At 34.9% G+C, this 17908-nt stretch overlaps 1 protein-coding gene across 5 annotated transcripts in view; it reads right to left on the minus strand.

Moving 5' to 3' along the window:
- Positions 1–8126: 8126 nt before the first annotated feature.
- The window catches only part of LOC149148582 (putative E3 ubiquitin-protein ligase RHB1A), a 46462-nt gene continuing 36680 nt past the window's right edge, over positions 8127–17908 (minus strand). For all 5 annotated transcript variants that reach the window (XM_089442126.1, XM_089442122.1, XM_089442124.1 and 2 more), the window contains 2 exons: positions 14280–14389; positions 8127–8597 (listed from right to left, as the gene is read on the minus strand). In XM_089442126.1, coding sequence (XP_089298252.1) covers positions 8571–8597; positions 14280–14389 — 137 coding nt within the window. In that variant the 3' untranslated portion in view covers positions 8127–8570. The remainder of the gene's footprint in view (positions 8598–14279; positions 14390–17908) is intronic.

Consider the following 17908-nt stretch of genomic DNA (forward strand, 5'->3'; position numbering starts at 1 on the left):
CACATAGTGATCTATGAGGAATTTGATTTTGAACATACACAGTATTTTTTGTTGCTTCACCCCATAGAAATTTAGGCAAGTCTTGATCATGTAACATGGCTCTAACACTTTCCTCAATTGGTCGATTCTTTCGTTTAGCAACTCCATTTTGTTCAGGACTATATGGGACTATCAACTCCCTCTTAATCCCAACCACCTTACAGAAATCTGAGTTCCTTAGATGTGTACTCTCCTCCATTGTCAAATCTTAATACCTTTATCCTCCTTTCTGTAAGATTCTCTACTTCAGCTTTGAATTCTTAAAATTTGTCGAATACTTCATTGTTGGACTTCAGCAAATAGATCCAAGTTTTCATTGAGTGGTCATCGATGAATGTTACATAGTATAGATGACCTCCAAGAGACTTTGTAGACATAGGACCATAAGCATCAGAGTGAATGAGATCCAAAAAAAAATTTTACCTTGAAGCACTGCTTCCAAATGGTCTCTTAACATTTTCACCTAATGCACATCCCTTGCATACTCCCTCATGATCCTCCTTGAGTTCAAGGATGCCATTCACCATTGAATTTAGAATTGGTAAGATTTTGTAGTGAAGGTGTCCAAACCTTCTATGCCAAATTTCACATGGACTTACTTCAATGTGAACCAAATCTTGAGAGAGAGGCGTCAACAATCTATAGAGTCTTCCTTCACAAATCTCAATGATCTTAAGGTCCCTTTAAGAATAATTAATTATTTTAATAAAACTGTCTCCAGGTGGAATTTCCCAAAACGATTTTTGGGTATTGGAAAATGCATGTGTCTAAGCCTCCCTGCAAATTTTGAGACTTGGAGCACATTCGATGCTACCAAAAATCAACACACTAGATAACATGACTCTTGAGGAAGCATTCACTGGGGAAAAACCAAGTTTATACCATCTCCAAATATTTGGTTGTCCTTTCTATATTCACATACCAAACATGAGAGAAAGAAGTTGGATCCTACAACCATGCAGGGAATATTTGTTGGCTATAGTAATACTTCAAAGGCATATAGGATCTACATAAAGGAAGGACACTAAATAGAAGTAAGCTGAAATGTGATCTATGATTAAAGTATTGCTTTCAAGAAATCAAAGGACCTCTCATTTGACTCAGATGATGAAGAACTTCCAATATTTGAAGAAGAATGCACTAGTAAGGAAGATGATTCAAATCATGAAGAAGTAGGTCTCAATGAACCTGTGCAACAAGTCATCATCCTCGAGAGTAGAAAGAGACCTAATTGGTTAAAGTCTGCCCTTCTAGATGCTGAGGGACATGGAACAGCCAAGGGTACGTTTAGGGAAAGTAAGAAGCCTAAAAGATATTCAGGGTATGCAACCTATATGACAAAATTAATTGAAGCAGAACCATCCACTTTTGAAGAGATTGTCAAACATCAAGAATGGAAAGATGCCATGAATGAAGAATATCAATCAATAATGAAGAATGAAGTTTGGGAGATCATTCTTAGGCCTGAAGACAAATCTGTGGTAACTTCCAAGTGGCTCTACAAGATTAAACATGCAGCATATGGAAGTATTGATAAAAATAAGGCAAGATTTGTGGCTAGGGGTTTCTCCAAACAAGAAGGCATCGATTATGAAGAAACATTTTCACCTACAACAAGGTATAAAACTATATGTTCGTTGGTCTCTTTGGCAGCATCGATGGGATGGAACATCCATCAAATGGATGTCAAGACAACATTCCTGAATGGTACTATCGATGAAGAAGTCTATATAGAACAACCCTTGGGATTTGAATTAAAATATAGAGAGAGTCATGTCTGCATGCTAAAGAAGGCACTTTATGGCCTTAAGCAAACGCCAAGGGCTTGGTATGTAAGGATGGACACATAGCTTCAAAGATTGGGCTTCTTGAAGTGTTTTGTTGATCCAAATCTCTATATCAAGGTTGTGAAAGATGATTCGTAATCATTCTTCTATATGTGGATGATCTTTTCATGATAGGTGTGGAAGGTCGTATTTAAGAATGTAAAAAGCAATTGGTAGAAGAATACAGTATGAAGGATGTAGGGCTGATGCACTATTATTTAAGGTTGGAAGTTTGACAAGGACCTGATGAGATATATCTGGGTCAAGGAAAGTATGTGATCGAGATACTAAAAAGGTTTGACATGATGGATTGCAAACCTACGACAACCCCTATGATCACAAACTTGAGGGGCTAAGAAGTTTTGAATCAAGCCTTGTGGATCTGACAAGGTATAGACAAATTGGTTGGCTCACTGATGTGTTTGGTAAATACTCGACCAAACATTTGTTTTGCAGTGAATATTCTCAGTCGGTTCCAGGTAGAGCCCAAGCATGATCATTGGATAACAACCAAGCATATATTGAGATATCTGCAAGGAATAATCCACTACTGCGTGAAGTATGATAAAAGGAATGATGTCCACTTGATTGGATATACAGATTTTGACTAGGGAGGTAGTGAGATGGGTGGGAGAAGCACTATTGAAGGATGTTTTAGTTTGGGATCCTCCATGATAGCCTCGATGAGTAGAAAGCAAGAATCGATTGCTTTGAATAGTGCTAAGGCTAAATACATTGTAGCTGGCGAAGTAAGCAAAGAAGTTGTTTGGTTGAGGAAGCTACTGTCCGACTTATTTGAAGGATCGATGGATTCTACGATGGGACATTGTGACAACACCAATTGTGCAAGGGGTTCTAAAGACCCAGTGTTCCATGGAAAGACTTAGCACATAAATAACAAGTATCACTACATACGAAAGTTGGTGCAAGATGAAGTGTTGCAGCTACAATATATCTCCACTGATAAACAGGTCACTAACATGACAAAATATCTTCCTAATAAGAAGCTTGTGTATTTGAGAGATAAGCTTGCACTGGTTGATATATCCTCCCCAATGGAGAGGGAGAGATAGACACATCATTCTTGTCTTCACTTCGTGAAGAAAGAATGGAGGATTGGGTAAGCATCATACTTCTGATACTCTTTGAGGATGAAGTAGGGAATCCAAGATATAAGAGTAGTCAAAGAGGAAATTCCTTGATGATGTATTATTCCAAGAAAATATTAGGACATACCCTATGAACACCCGGGTGGGGTATGTGCCTTGAGAGACAATGATGATGGTGTCTATCAGTCATTGGTCTCGCAACCATTGTGCTTTGATCTTGTGAAGAGATAGAGATGTTAGTCAAGGCATTACTATGTGACAACGTTGGTTGGTATGATGCAAAAAGATAAGTTGGAATGATAGCTTATGATATGGCTTACCAATCTGACTCTTCTTATGAGATCTCTTCAGTTTGAGAATGTCCATGTACCATTATGAATACCTCCCTAGTTAAGAGGGAGTGTTGAAATGTGTAACTAAGCTCGGTTGTACTTTTGATTCTTGTATATTGTAAAAATAAAGAAAATTTATTATTGTTATTTTTGTAGCATGGGTTTCATACTCAAGGTCTTTTATTTAAAGGTCAAGCACCCATTGAGTGCTTCTAGGGTTTGTCCCATAGTTTTAAAACTCTAACTTTGAACCGGTGGAGGGTCTACTTCAACTCTGACTCTGACTCGGTATCGACTCGGCCTAGTTGATTTCAATGACTCAGCGTTTGTAAAAAATATATTAATTTAATGAGATCAAATATTTTCTTAAAATATTCTCAAACCCTAATCTTAGATCATTAAAACAAGATTACGAATTAATTTAATGCTAAATAAAAACCTTAATCAAAAATTCAGAGAAACAATCCTAAGGTGTTTGTTTAATACCAATAAAATAATTATAAAAACAAATTAGATAAACATAACTCATCCATAAACAATTCAAAATAACTAAAGCTCATTAATCTACATTCTAATTAGACACTTTCAAAATTTTAAACTAATTTTAAAATTATACATTTAAATCCATTAAATAAATATGATAATATTGGAATTAAATACATTAATTAGGTCAAACATTTAAAAAAAAAAAATCAAAAAAATCAATATACCAAATAATTTAAAATTCTTTAGGACATCCCCAATAACTAATCAAACCCTAATTTTCATAAAAAAATTCAAATTAAATCCAGATTGAATCATTTATTAAACAAATAAATAAATATAAAATTAAAAAATAAATAAATAAATAAAATTTTAAAAAAATAATAATAATAATTCTTCCTAATATCACATGAATTTGGCCGAATAAATCTTTTCTTATTGTCCCTTTCCAGTATACATACATACATAAATTTTAGCTCTACAATACATCATTAATCTTCTCTTCTTATTGTCCCTTTCCAGAATCTATATACATACATACATAAGTTTTAGCTCTACAATACATCATTAATCTTCTCTTACACTATTAGTGTATCCCCTAAAAATAGACTCACTTGAAAATCCAAAACATCAAGTTAATTAAACTCTATTAACAAACTATTCTTCTCTTATCTAAAAACTTTATTATTAATAATAACTTCTTATTGTATCACTTATCTCTTAAATTTATATTTTTTTAAATTATAATTTAATTGTATTTTTATTTTTTTATTATTTAGTTATATGGTATCTCCCACTCCCAATGCCTTTTTGACCCTAAATTAAGAGAATATATAATGAGGGAAACTGTGATTGGGAAAGTGGGATTGTTCTAGTTTTTTTCTCTCCCACTCCCGAGTGGCTTCTTAACCCAATGAATTAAGAGTATTTAATGAGGGAAAGTGTGATTGTTATAAATTTTTTAAGTTAAGTTAAACATCTATATTTAAGTGGCTTGGAATTTATTGTGTTGATAGCAACTTTAAAAAAATGATTAAAAATAAAAATAATTTATTGAAATATGATATTTATTCATGGTATTTATATATGAACATCTATATCTAATTGGTTTGGAATTTATTGTGTTGATAGGAACTTTACAAAAATGATTAAAAATAAAAATAATTTATTGAACTATGATATTTAGTCATGGTATTTATAGAGAATATAGTCTATTTAAAATGGTAGATTTTTTAAAGGAAGATATATAAGCCTAAATCCATTTTAATTCAAGATCTCGTAAACACTCGAAAAATCAAATCTTCAAATTTGTATCTCAAAAAATTTAATCTTCTCCACACTTGGTATTCATATATTCAAAAAATCAAATCTTCAAGTTTGCATCTCAAAAAATTTAATCTTCTCCACACTTAAGAAATTTAATCTTCTCCACACTTAATAAATACAAAATTAAAATATATCTGAAACAATTTTATATCAATAAAATCACTGCGGAGTAATTTAATACCTATAAAATTAACTCAAAATCCTAGAAATCGCCATAAAATTAAGGCAATCCGGAAACGCATAGTGAAATTCAATAGTTATGACTACATGTAAAAAAGACAGTCAAATTCAATAGTTACGATGCGGTACATTTATAAATCTAGATGCTCGGGAGGTTTTTGGAAATCTACCATGTTGACTTTCCAGCACAGCGTCCTCTCGAATCATCTTCCGTGTATTGCTCTCAATTAATACGACTTGGTATTATAATTATGGATACGCATAGTGAAATTCAATAGTTATGACTACATGTAAAAAAGACAGTCAAATTCAATAGTTACGATGCGGTACATTTATAAATCTAGATGCTCAGGAGGTTTTTGGAAATCTACCATGTTGACTTTCCAGCACAGCGTCCTCTCGAATCATCTTCCGTGTATTGCTCTCAATTAATACGACTTGGTATTATAATTATGGATACATTTTGATTGAGAAAAATATTATATTGTCATTATTTAGTAGAGTTTATAATTATGTTATTTTTAATTAATCAATGATTATGTCATATAAATAGATAAACAACTTATAAACAATTAAAAGCGAGTCGTCCTTTAATTAAATTGATTGATGTCATATAAACCAACAAACAAGTATATTTAACAAATTTAAAATTTATCATATACAGCACAATTAGATGCTAGTTTTAGTTTTACTATATGCTTAACACAATTAATTGTCTCACCAGCAGTAAGTACAGTCAAACTTAGATACTCTTAAATTATAGTTTTACTATATGCTTAACACAATTAATTGTCTCACCAGCACTCAGTACGGTCAAACCAGCACTCAGTACGGTCAAACTTAGATACCCTTAAATTATAGTAGTTTGCACTCAGTACAGTCAAACTTAGATACCCTTAAATTAAATTATAGTAGTTTGCACTCAGTACAGTCAAACTTAGATACCCGGTTGATAATTAGATTAATGTCATATAAACCAACAAACAAGTATGTTTAGCAAATTTTAAATTTATCATATACAGCACAATTAAATGCTAGTTTTACTATATGCTAAACACAAGTAATTGTCTCACCAGCACTCAGGTACAGTCAAACTTAGATACCCTTACCCTTAAATTATAATAGTTTGATAATTAATGTATGATAATTAATTTAGGACCATGTGCTCACTAGTGAAAGAATGCGTCTAAAAATACACTTTTTGTATTTTAGTTTCTAAAAAAACTGTAATATTTTCAAAAATTATAGCTTTTAGTGAGACTTTACAAAAATTATAGCTTTTAGCGAGACTTTTTGAAGTTTTCTAGTGGATTTTTCTGGTCTAATTTTTTTAAAATCTCACCAGAATTTATTGAAATCACGAATTTGATGGGTAAACATTACACAATCAAAGTACCCTATAAGTTTTTAGGGGTGCTAAATCCATATATACAGTCAAAAAAATCAATTTAAATAACAAAAATCAAAATTTCACCTCAAATTTTTCCACCAGATTCCACACCAAAAAAATCCAAAAAAATTGAATCAAAACAACTCATTTTCAAAACATCGCCTCCCACCACTCTCAACGTCTGTCCACTCTCAACGTCTGTCCAACAACCATTGCACAAGAATCTTGCCAATTGTAGTTCTTATGCTTAATACTTGTTTTTATCTCTCAACGTCTGTCCAACAACCATTGCACAAGAATCTTGCCAACAGTAATTCTTATGCTTAATACTTGTTTTTATCTCTAGTTTAGATGGTGGACATTATTACGTATAGCACGAGAAAATCCATCAGCGTTCAACATTTTGGTAACGTTTCATTTAACATCAGCCATCGCATACTCCTTTAAAAGAATTATGAAATAAAGCCGTGACATGGATATTGTACAGATTTGCAACATTAAAATAATGGTAATAAGGGAAGACTTTCATAAGGCTTTAGGACATGCCCCGGAGGGAATGGCTAAATATGTCTTAGACGTACATGATAATATAGTAAAACATAATCCCTTGCATTGAAATAATCTCTCAGCCAGAGTCGAGAGTCCTCAAACTGATAAACGCCGAGGGGAATGGCTAAATATGTTTTAGACGTACATGATAATATAGTTAAACATAATCCCTTGCATTGAAATAATCTCTCGGCCAGAGTCAAGAGTCCTCAAACTGATAAACGCCTCGGGAAACCTGGTAAACATAATGATGGGGAAAATAGAATTTGCACGGCTATTGCTGAACTTTCCGAGTTTACATGTTTGTATGTATTTATTAAAACTAGAATGAAATTAGAACAGCATACAATTATCTTTTCTAACATCCAAGTTATGCCTTTGCGATTAAGACAGGCTGCCAATTAACAATCAAAATGTTACTAGAGCGAATGAAATTGTCATCACCCGGGCTTACTGTTTCACCCGTCTAAGGGAAATTATAGAGAAATAAATACTGGGAGATATCTTTGGCCATTGTTCCCCTAAAATTGTAAGCAGAATTCTTTTAGTTTCTTTCTACAATAATTTTATTACATTCATTCTGCAGAGGAGAGATTATTATCAAAGATGAGGCCTAAGTGAATTTTTATTCGAAGCAAATATATTAAGGATAAATAAGATCAATTTCAATGAACTTACAAGAGGTCGCTCAGACCTGCAACAGTTATTTATTTACCAGAAACAGTTATTATTAGCTGCTGTATGGACCTCCTGGCAACATTCTTTAAGATAGCTAACTCCCTAAATAGAAGGTCATCTGTATTAAAACAAATGCTCTAGCATTTTCCCTGGCAATTAGTAATTTCAAGGCATACATCATGGGCTTTAACGAGGCCGCCTCAAATCAAAGGCATAATTCAAGAATCTTTCAATAACAACAATTTAAAATAAAAAAATATGGACCACAGACAAACAATTTGTGGATTTGTGAATAAGAGAATCCCAATTAAAGTAGTGTTCAGTATCCAGTTATCCCACTACATAAGAACCAGTTGACCCTAAAGTGGTGTTCTTAGCTATACAATAGACGAATAACGGGCGCCCTGAATTACCAATTAAATTCTTTACATAGGCAGACCAAGCAGCCATGACCTTTGAAAAACATCAAGCTTCTTGCAAAGGAAACTGGTCTGTCAGTTATTACAAGCTAAATGTGTTGCCAACTCATCAATTGTATAAATTTTCAGGGGTTATAAGAGAATAACCTGGAATGTTTCTTGCCATAGCTTGCTATCAGTATAAATTCATGTACATCTGAATATAGAAATCAACTTTTCAAGCCTTAAAAAATCAGACCTCAAGAGGTTTCATTGAATATCATTTCCTGTAGTCACAGAAAACACAAACAAAAAGTGAGTAGATCCTATGCCACGAGCCAATTAAAATATTGTCCCTAATCATCAATAGTCCATCCATAATCCATTCTTCAAACAGTTACGACTCCTAGGAAAAAAATTAAGCGCAACGGGAACGAAACGTTTTGAAAATCAAGGCAAATTGTAACCTCCAAACGTCAAGACAAGGAAATTAAACGCAGAAATAGAATACAGTATACTAATAGAAAATTTGAATAAGCGTAAATGCAACCCTTTTCAACTAAGGAAAAGGATGCCGGTCTTGCTCTGCTGTTCTCAGCCAGAATAGCAAAACGCTTATGAACAAATAAACTAATCTCATTTAATTTACTTTTAATGCATTGACTGAATAAAAATTTCGATGGCATGCTTATGTGTGCCGGAGATCGAGACATGTGAGGTCCAAAATAGAACGTCTAGGATACATGATGCTCAGATAATAGTATTGTATTGTCAACTCTGGATGATTTTACAAATAGAAAAAAAGTTCATCGAGTATAAAGAGAATCTGCACAACAGTGCCACTTGACCACCTCAAATGTATAATAATCTTACGTACAATCGTATCATAGAATATAAACGTGACATGATAGAAATAAACATACATTAGTATTCTATAATTTGCAAACATAATGATGCTGATGTTGGGGGGCCTTGTTATCAGCGTTTCCCCGTTTCTTGGGACTTGGAAGCTGGAACGAAACCTTCTGTCTTGGGCAGGAGAAATTGCAGGAACCTGTGGGACATTCTCGGAGCTTCGGGTTAGTGCCGAGCCACTCCCTTCCCAAGATGTTCCATCCAGTCAGAAATGCACCAAAGTTCCCAACCTCTCGAGGAGACAATCCCGACAGGGCCAGCACTGCTGACATTCCCAGCCACGTGAACCACATAGAAGGCACAAATAGACACATTTAAGCGTTGTTTCAGTGGTACATTAGCACCATCGGGTCCTAAAACTGGGCAACAAGGTCTAATAACCCTAATCAGGATTCTAGTAGTTAAAAGAACGTTCATCACATGGAATATTTCTTATTCGAACAGGAGTAAGATGAGATAAAAATGGTGTTAAAAATCCGAAACAATGTTGCTTCCTGCCTTATGCGGATGTTTTTGCGCAAGTTTTCTTTCAATCTGCAATCTACAATAGTTTCATGTCTTAAAGAAACAGGGCTGCAAGGCCAGCAACGCTGTGAAAACATTGTTACAGATAGCCAAGCTTATGCTATTCTAGAATATATACTGATACCAAGTGCTCTTGCTTGCCATGCAATCATCACCAACACTTTTGTAGCAGTTTTCAATAATAACATTCTGACAAGAATCTGCGAGGAATTAGACCTTTCGAGCCTTTTCCATTATAAAATCTGAATAAAAATAAACTTTAAACATAATAATTCTTGATGGATATCTAGATAACAGGAAGATTCCAATGTGAGAGCATACATCACGATAACGTGAAAGGTTAATAAACAATTCACAGGTATGTACAGATCTTGAGTTACATTTTCCTGGTTACGAAAAATTCAGATATAAAATGCTGAAAGTTTGAAACACTGTTTCTAAATTTTCAAGTCAAAAGTTTGGATAATGTTTTACCATGTTACGACACACTTCATATGAAAAAAGCCATGTGCAGAGTAGGTTTATTTGCTAACTTTTTTAGTGTGCTTGCCATGCAATCATCACCAACACTTCCGTAGCAGTTTTCAATAATAACATTCTGACAAGAATCTGAGAGGAATTAGACCTTTAGAGCCTTTTCCATTATAAAATCTGAATAAAAATAAACTTTAATTCTTGATGGATCTCCATATAACAGGAAGATTCCAATGTGAGAGCATGCATCAAGATAACGTGAAAGGTAAATCAACTTACATACACATCTTGAGTCACATTTTTCTGGCTAAGAAAAATTCAGATATAAAATGCTGAAAAATTGTTTCTAAATTTTCAAGTCAAAAGTTTGGATAATGTTTTACCATGTTACAACACATTTCATATGAAAAATAGCATGTGCAGAATAGGTTCATTTGCAAACTGTTTTAGCGTGTGAAGCATTTCTGCAAAGGAAAACTTAAGCAACTCTAGATCATTTTCATACGATACGTTAGATAGGGTTAGTCTATTCAATTAACTTAGATATATATCCTTGCAAGAATTAGTTTCTTGACATTTATTAAACTATTCTTTGTTATTTTGGCATCTAGGTTTTCAGAATTATTAATTGGAAAGTAATTTAATTTAAAGTTCTGATATAAAGCCGGATATATTTAAGAGTTGCACAAAACCTTGATTGTGCAAAGAGTAGCAAGCTGCCGAGGTAGGTGTGTCGTGTCTGTAACATTAATAAACTTGTTGGAAGTACTACACACCTACATGCAGACTCTTACTTAGAGCATGAGACTACATGCAAGATTCTTTCTGCATGATTTACTCCTTGATTTGCTCCTTCTTTAACTCCGCAACTGGTTAGTTCTTCTGCATGATTTACTCCCTGATTTGCTCCTTCTTTCACTCCACAACTGGCTAGTTCTCTCCGGAACTTGTTGTAGGTGTTGAGTCTTCTCATTGATCACCACTATGGTGCATTACCTTGGGATCTTCACCCAGTAATGCTATATCATGAGCATTGTAACCTATTTTCTAATGAATCATTCTTTTGTTCTTTCGATTTTCTTTTAGTGTTTTTGCTCTGCAAAGTTGTGTGTTCAACCTTTACTAGCTAGATTCATCTGTGCAGGTTTTCTAACACATTTACATGGTATCAGAGCCCACAGGTTGCTAGATAAAAGGCGCACCAGTACTTTATTTTGCAGGTATTACAACTTGGAGATCGAAGATCGACAAAAAAATGGAGTTTCCCAAAGCATCGATCCTAACACCGTACAACTATCACGAATGGAAGGACCAAATGGCTCGATACCTTCGTCAAAAAGGGTTGTACAGGATTACCATGGTTGCAGAAGTGGAACCCACTTCAGCCATAGAGAAATCCAAGTACCTCAACCACATGGTATCAGAGCTTGGACCCAGGTTTGATTCCCCCGAGTTGCGTTTGGGGGGAGGTGTTGGAAGAATCACCACACCTCTATGGAATCCGTAATTTCCACCCTGGGGATCCTAGTAACTGATTTGTAATGTTTACCAACACCTGCGGGTTTTGGTGTAATGTTACAAATCAGTTAAACGTTACAAATCAGTGACTAGGATCCCCAGGGTGGAAATTACGGATTCCATAGAGGTGCGGTGATTTTTCCAACACCTCCCCTCAAACACAACTCGGGGGAATCAAACCTAGGTCCAGGCTCTAATACCATGTGGTTGAGGTACTTGGATTTCTCTATCGCTGAAGTGGGTTCCACTTCTACAGCCATGGTAATCATGTACAACCCTTTTTGACGAATGTATCGAGCCATTTGGTCCTTCCATTCATTATAGTTGTACGGTGTTAAGATCGATGCTTTGGGAAACTCCATTTTTCTGTCGATCTTCGATCTCCTAGCTGTAATACCTGCAAAATAAAGTACTAGTGCGCCTTTTATCTAGCAACCTGTGGGCTCTGAGACCATGTAAATGTGTTAGAAAACCTACACAGATGAATCTAGCAATTGTCTTTTCTTCCTCTTTTCTTTTGATTACATTGTATTTTGAGGTGGGGGTTTTCCCACGATGTTTTCCTTCTTTCCTCAATCTTAGTACAAGTTGCACTGTATTTTGGGTGACCTTTGGCCTTAGTTGTCAGGGCCCATTTTCTATTTTTCCCCATAGTGGTGTTCAGGGGGGGTGTTGGAAGTACTACACACCTACATGCGGACTCTTAGTTAGAGCATGAGACTACATGCAAGATTCCTTTTGCATGATTTGCTCTTTCTTTAACTCCGCAACTGGTTAGTTCTTCTGCATGATTTACTCCCTGATTTGCTCCTCCTTTAACTCCGCAACTGGTTAGTTCTTCTACATGATTTACTCCTTGATTTGCTCATTCTTTCACTCCGCAACTGGCTAGTTCTCTCTGGAACTTGTTGTAGGTGTTGAGACTTTTCATTGATCACCACTATGGTGCATTACCTTGGGATCCTCACCCAGTGATGTTATATCATGAGCATTGTAACATATTTTCTAATGAATCATTCTTTTGTTCTTTCGATTTTCTTTTTAGTGTTTTTGCTCTGCAAAGCTATGTGTTCAACCTTTACTAGCTAGATTCATCTGTGCAGGTTTTCTAACACATTTACAAAACTAAGTTGAAAAAAAATCAAAATGCATAAAAATTAAAGATTAAAAAACAGCCAACCATAATAACTATAAAAAATTATAATAAAGTAAACCAACATAGATCCATCAACAAGATCTTTTAAGCACCAAGAGAATTTCATTTTTAATATTTTAATCCCTCTCAATGCTTATTAAATCTGGGTTAAGATGAATCAATGCTGGTATAATTGAGAGTGCAACTGCAGATATGTAACCATGAGTGATATTAACCCATAATACTAGTCATGTATGTATCATGGTTATTTTTGCATTGAGAGGTGCTCTACATATGGGGGAGATGTAGTGGTGGTTGTAAATGAGTGTAAACATTTAAATGTCTACTCAATATGGGAAATAATGTTGTAGTGTCTCTCAATTAAAAATAAGAAATCAATTCAATTCAATTTCTTATGTTGCAACTTTGATTTTATTTTATAAAATTTCAAAAAATGATAATAATAAAACATAATGTCCGCTCAATTAATAAACAATAAAAATAATAAATCAATTCAATTCAATTTTTTATATTGCAATTTTGTTTTTATTTTTTAAAATTACGAACAATTTTTTGCAGGAAAAAATCATAATATGCATGTCACATTAAAATAAATTTAAATAATAAATATATCGCATTAAAAAATTAAATTATAAAACATGTTAAAGAAAAATGCCACATGTAACTATATGTATTATATGGTTTTAATAAATTAAAAATAAGAATAATTCTATATATAGAGATGTAAAATTTATATAAATATAAATAATATTACTAAGAACCAATGTAGATCCATTTTAAATCCAGATCAACCAGGGGCCAAGAGGAATCAAATCTCTCAAGGCGCAAACCTTTCCACCAGTTTGCACTCAAAAAGAGATTTGTATTTTGAGAGATCTGATCCCATTCAGCACCTGGTAGATCCAGAATTAAGATAGTTCATGCTGGTTTAAAAATGTTCCTATAGTAAATTAGGAAAAATACCAAGCAAAAAGCCACCAACAGCACAACTAATAAATCTCAACATGTAAAAAAAGTGATCACAATTAGTGCTTTGCCTTTTAAATTAAAATAAGTTAAGCATGATCACCTAAAAGCATGAAAGCTACAATAAAGCAGTCCCTTTATGCACAACTCAGTAATGGAATTTCACAATAGTGTAGTTTTTCATTGCATCTGTTAAACAGAACCTACAGTTCGTCAATTCTGCTCCTCACATGCAATAAATGTTGCAACACCACATACAGACAAAACTGTAAAGACTTTTCTACATGGCATAGAGAAAGAGATGACCCTTCATCTTGAAAACTGTGACCAAATTATTGACTCATCAATTTCAAGCTGCAGGTATGGCTAACAAATAACTCTGATATATTTAGAGCAGGCAAAGGTAAAGAATAACCTGGTAACATACGGGACAGTTATCACTCCTTTCCATCCACTCGAGAATACATGCAAGATGAAAATGGTGTTCACATTTTGTAAGTATTCTGGGATTTTCCTTATCGTATCCTGCCATAAGATATCAAATTCAAATATTAGCTAATGACATGTTCAAAGCTTACGGATGAATGATAAAAACTCAATCCGCCAATAAAGGAGAGGCCCTAATTTCAAAACAGCCAGAAAAACATGGAGCTTCCTGTCACAAATAGCAAAAAGCCAAGACTGAATGCAACTTAATTATGATTACGTGCATGAACTCATTAGTCTATTTAAAAAATGATAGCGTAATTAGGTGATCATAACTGGAAGAACGTATTAATCTTAGAAGGCAAAAAAATAAGATAACTGCAACGAAGTATAATAAGAATAAAACAAGCTATATCTTTTGCAGGTCATCCTTGAATTTTCTGATATCAAGAACAAAGGCGTAGTGGTGTCCGTTAAACTTTCACCAACCCTTCAAACATCTATGCCAAGCCAAGCAAGCAAAACCTCACTACATAAGTCAAAACAATTAGGAAACTAATCCTATGCAAAACTGGGTCCTAAGAAAAATATCTACCTGTCATATCCTAATACTCTTGAGCCTAATATAGATAATCTATCTAGCTTTACTTCCTCTTGGGCAGGAAGTAAATGAAAGGCCTGGAAATCTATAAAGATCGCCAGTAATATGATTCTGCCGCATTAATCTCTAACAGATTACATAAGGCTTAAAATGTTAAGAAATCTAAAAGGCTGCAATTAAGATGATTTCTCTTCAATTTGATAACTGCTTGTGATGTATTTTTTAATTTTCTTGATTATTAGCTTCTTCTCTTATTAAATATGTTGTTCTTATTATCAAACAACTACCAAAACAAGAATATCAACAATACACAAGAACACAAGATGTAGGTTAAAAGCCAGGGCCAAAACCTCTCCACCTGAGAGGAAAACCCACAAATCTCTTCTCTTTTTTAAAGATTCTTCAAATGATGAATTTCAAGACCTCTAGACCAACACCAATACCCTTCCAAGACCAAGTCAAACGTTCTTGATAATGTGCTTCCTCTATCCAAGTCAAACCCAGTCAAATCTCTTCTAGTGCACAACTTCGACCCCCAACTACACAATTTCAACTTCCATTGTAAGTCTGAAATTTTCAGCCCCTACAACTACATTCTTTGCCGGCCCGCATCTGGTTTCACCACCACAGATCGGTAATCGCTGCTCTCTTTAAGGCTCTTTCAGCCCTCCAGCTAGTTCCTGTGCCCCCCATGAGACTTTCCCCTTCAAACCTTCATCCTTGCCAGTGCCATTCTGACCCACCCCCCAGCGCGGGGTCGCTTCCACACGTGTGGGCAATTTATGGGCTTCCAAGGCTTCCTTTGACCTTTGTTTGATTTCCTCCTTCTAGGCTTGTAGGTGATCTGATACACCTCCTTGCATCAAAACCCTAGCCTTCCTCCTTCGCACGTGAGAGAGAGAGAGAAATAACCCAAACCTTCTTCCTTTTTCGCTAACCTTCTTCTGCTTATCCTTCACTTGGATGATGAGAAGATGAGTGAGTGACCGAGATCGAGTTCGCTCCTATATATAGGCTTCTAAGGAGGAGGACATGCCCTAATGAAGTCGACATCTCAGCTGTCAGGCCGACTTGGCCCTGGAGGGTATTTTGACCCTTTTAAATACAAAAACAATTCTTTTTACAAGTTACAAGGTGCCCGATGGGGTCTTCTTCATATGACAATGACTCTTTTGACTTCTTGACTCTAGGACAAAGGCTAGAAGAACTCAATGGGTGCTCAACCTCTAAATAAAAGACCTTGAGCATGAAACCCATGCTACAAAAATAACAATAATAAATTTTCTCTTTTTTTACAATATACAAGAATCAAAAGTACATTTCATATTTACGAAGATCGAACCTAGTTACATATTTCAACATAAAACACAGCATTGGGGGCTACAATACATTTAGGAATTCATACTTTGTTGCAGTCATCTTACATCAGCGTGCCAATATCTTGTCAAAGGCTGCAGGATGATTGAATGCAGTTTCAGGTGCCTTAGTGGTTCTCAGTTGTCACCAAGTCAGAAAAACCATTTTTATCTTACCAATTATTGTCCATGATAAAGATTGTATTAAAAATCTAAGGATCAGACCTCTGAAGAACTCCATACTCAGTTACAAGGTTGATTGCAGGCACCAGCAACTGGTTCCAAGAAAGTAATTGCTATATTTGGTCGTTTAACTACCAGGACAATATAGCCATGTTACCAGAGCGCCTATTCTTTTGGATACTGGAAAACTGGATTATTTGTTCACTAATTTGCAATTAACAACTCCGACAAAAGATGTAGTAGTCATTCACCTACCCAATAAATTTGAATGGCAATCTAACGGATAGGAATTGAGCACTTCCCTTGCCATTCTAGCGGATAGGAATTGAGCACTTCCCTTGCTTCAAAGTTCAGATATCAGGAGGGAGTATAGATTAGGATGCATCCACTGCAAACCTTTTAGATCGGACAAACTTGGGGAATCACTATGGAAATTTCATATGTATGGAAAACATATGGACCAGATGACCTAGAGACAAACAGGGTCATAGGACTGACATATAGCTAGCAAATTTAAGCAAGGAAGCTGTAGCTGACAAAGGTGAAGCTTCTCACCAAGCTTGTCAGCCACAGGACCTTTGCAAAGAATTTTGAACCAGAATTATTTTGGGCAAGAATCCCCAGAAACTAACAGAAAGTGGCTGTAAAGAATTATCAGACTCTGCGTGTAAATATGAAATCAATCCATATGTTGGAGAGAATCAAGCCTAGCACAATAGCTCAGAGGCAACAAATATAGGATTTGTAATCATAGAAATTCATCCCAAATAACAAGAAAAGGGTTTTCAAGTAGAAGACAAGGATGACAATAGATGAGGGTAAAGGTTAATCACCAAAGGCCATTGTTTAGAAAAGATGGCCCTAAGGCTTGAGACAAAGAAATTATATTAACATCCACAATATACCGGCAGCACCAAGAATGATATACAAAATTAAGAACAATAGCTTATACTTTCGTGCTTTCCATAGATTTGGTCACAAGTAACTAAATTTCTCAAAATGAAACCCTGATTATTACTCGAGTGCTAGTCCTTTGCTAAATACAATTTCAATTCCCAATTATCATGTTTCCCCCTTCCCACCTATAAATAGGAATACAGAAAACTGGAATTTCTATTGACCACTCTCCCTCCAAATTCTTCTTTACGACCATCTCAATATGTATAGTACAATATTTGCCAACGAACAGACAGTGGGACATTTTTTCTTTCTTCAGAAATCTGATAAGATTATTTATGCAGAAATGCCTTCATATCCCTCTTTGTTCCAGATTTCGCATGGTACAAAAAGGACGCCTGCTTCATTACATAAAGTTTAAGAACTGTCTTATTGAAGGTTAACATATCCACAAACTATGTTAACTGGATGCATAGAAGGAGAAACATCTTGTATGTTATTGCTCTCTGCACCTCAATCTCGGATATAGGCTCTGCAATTTATTTGGGATTCTAAAGAGGAGTTGTAGTCACTAAGATCTCT

This window comes from Pinus tabuliformis, chromosome 9 (assembly GCF_031772625.1).
Source record: "Pinus tabuliformis cultivar Carrire ecotype Pingquan chromosome 9, CPIR1, whole genome shotgun sequence".
Lineage (NCBI taxonomy): Eukaryota > Viridiplantae > Streptophyta > Pinopsida > Pinales > Pinaceae > Pinus > Pinus tabuliformis.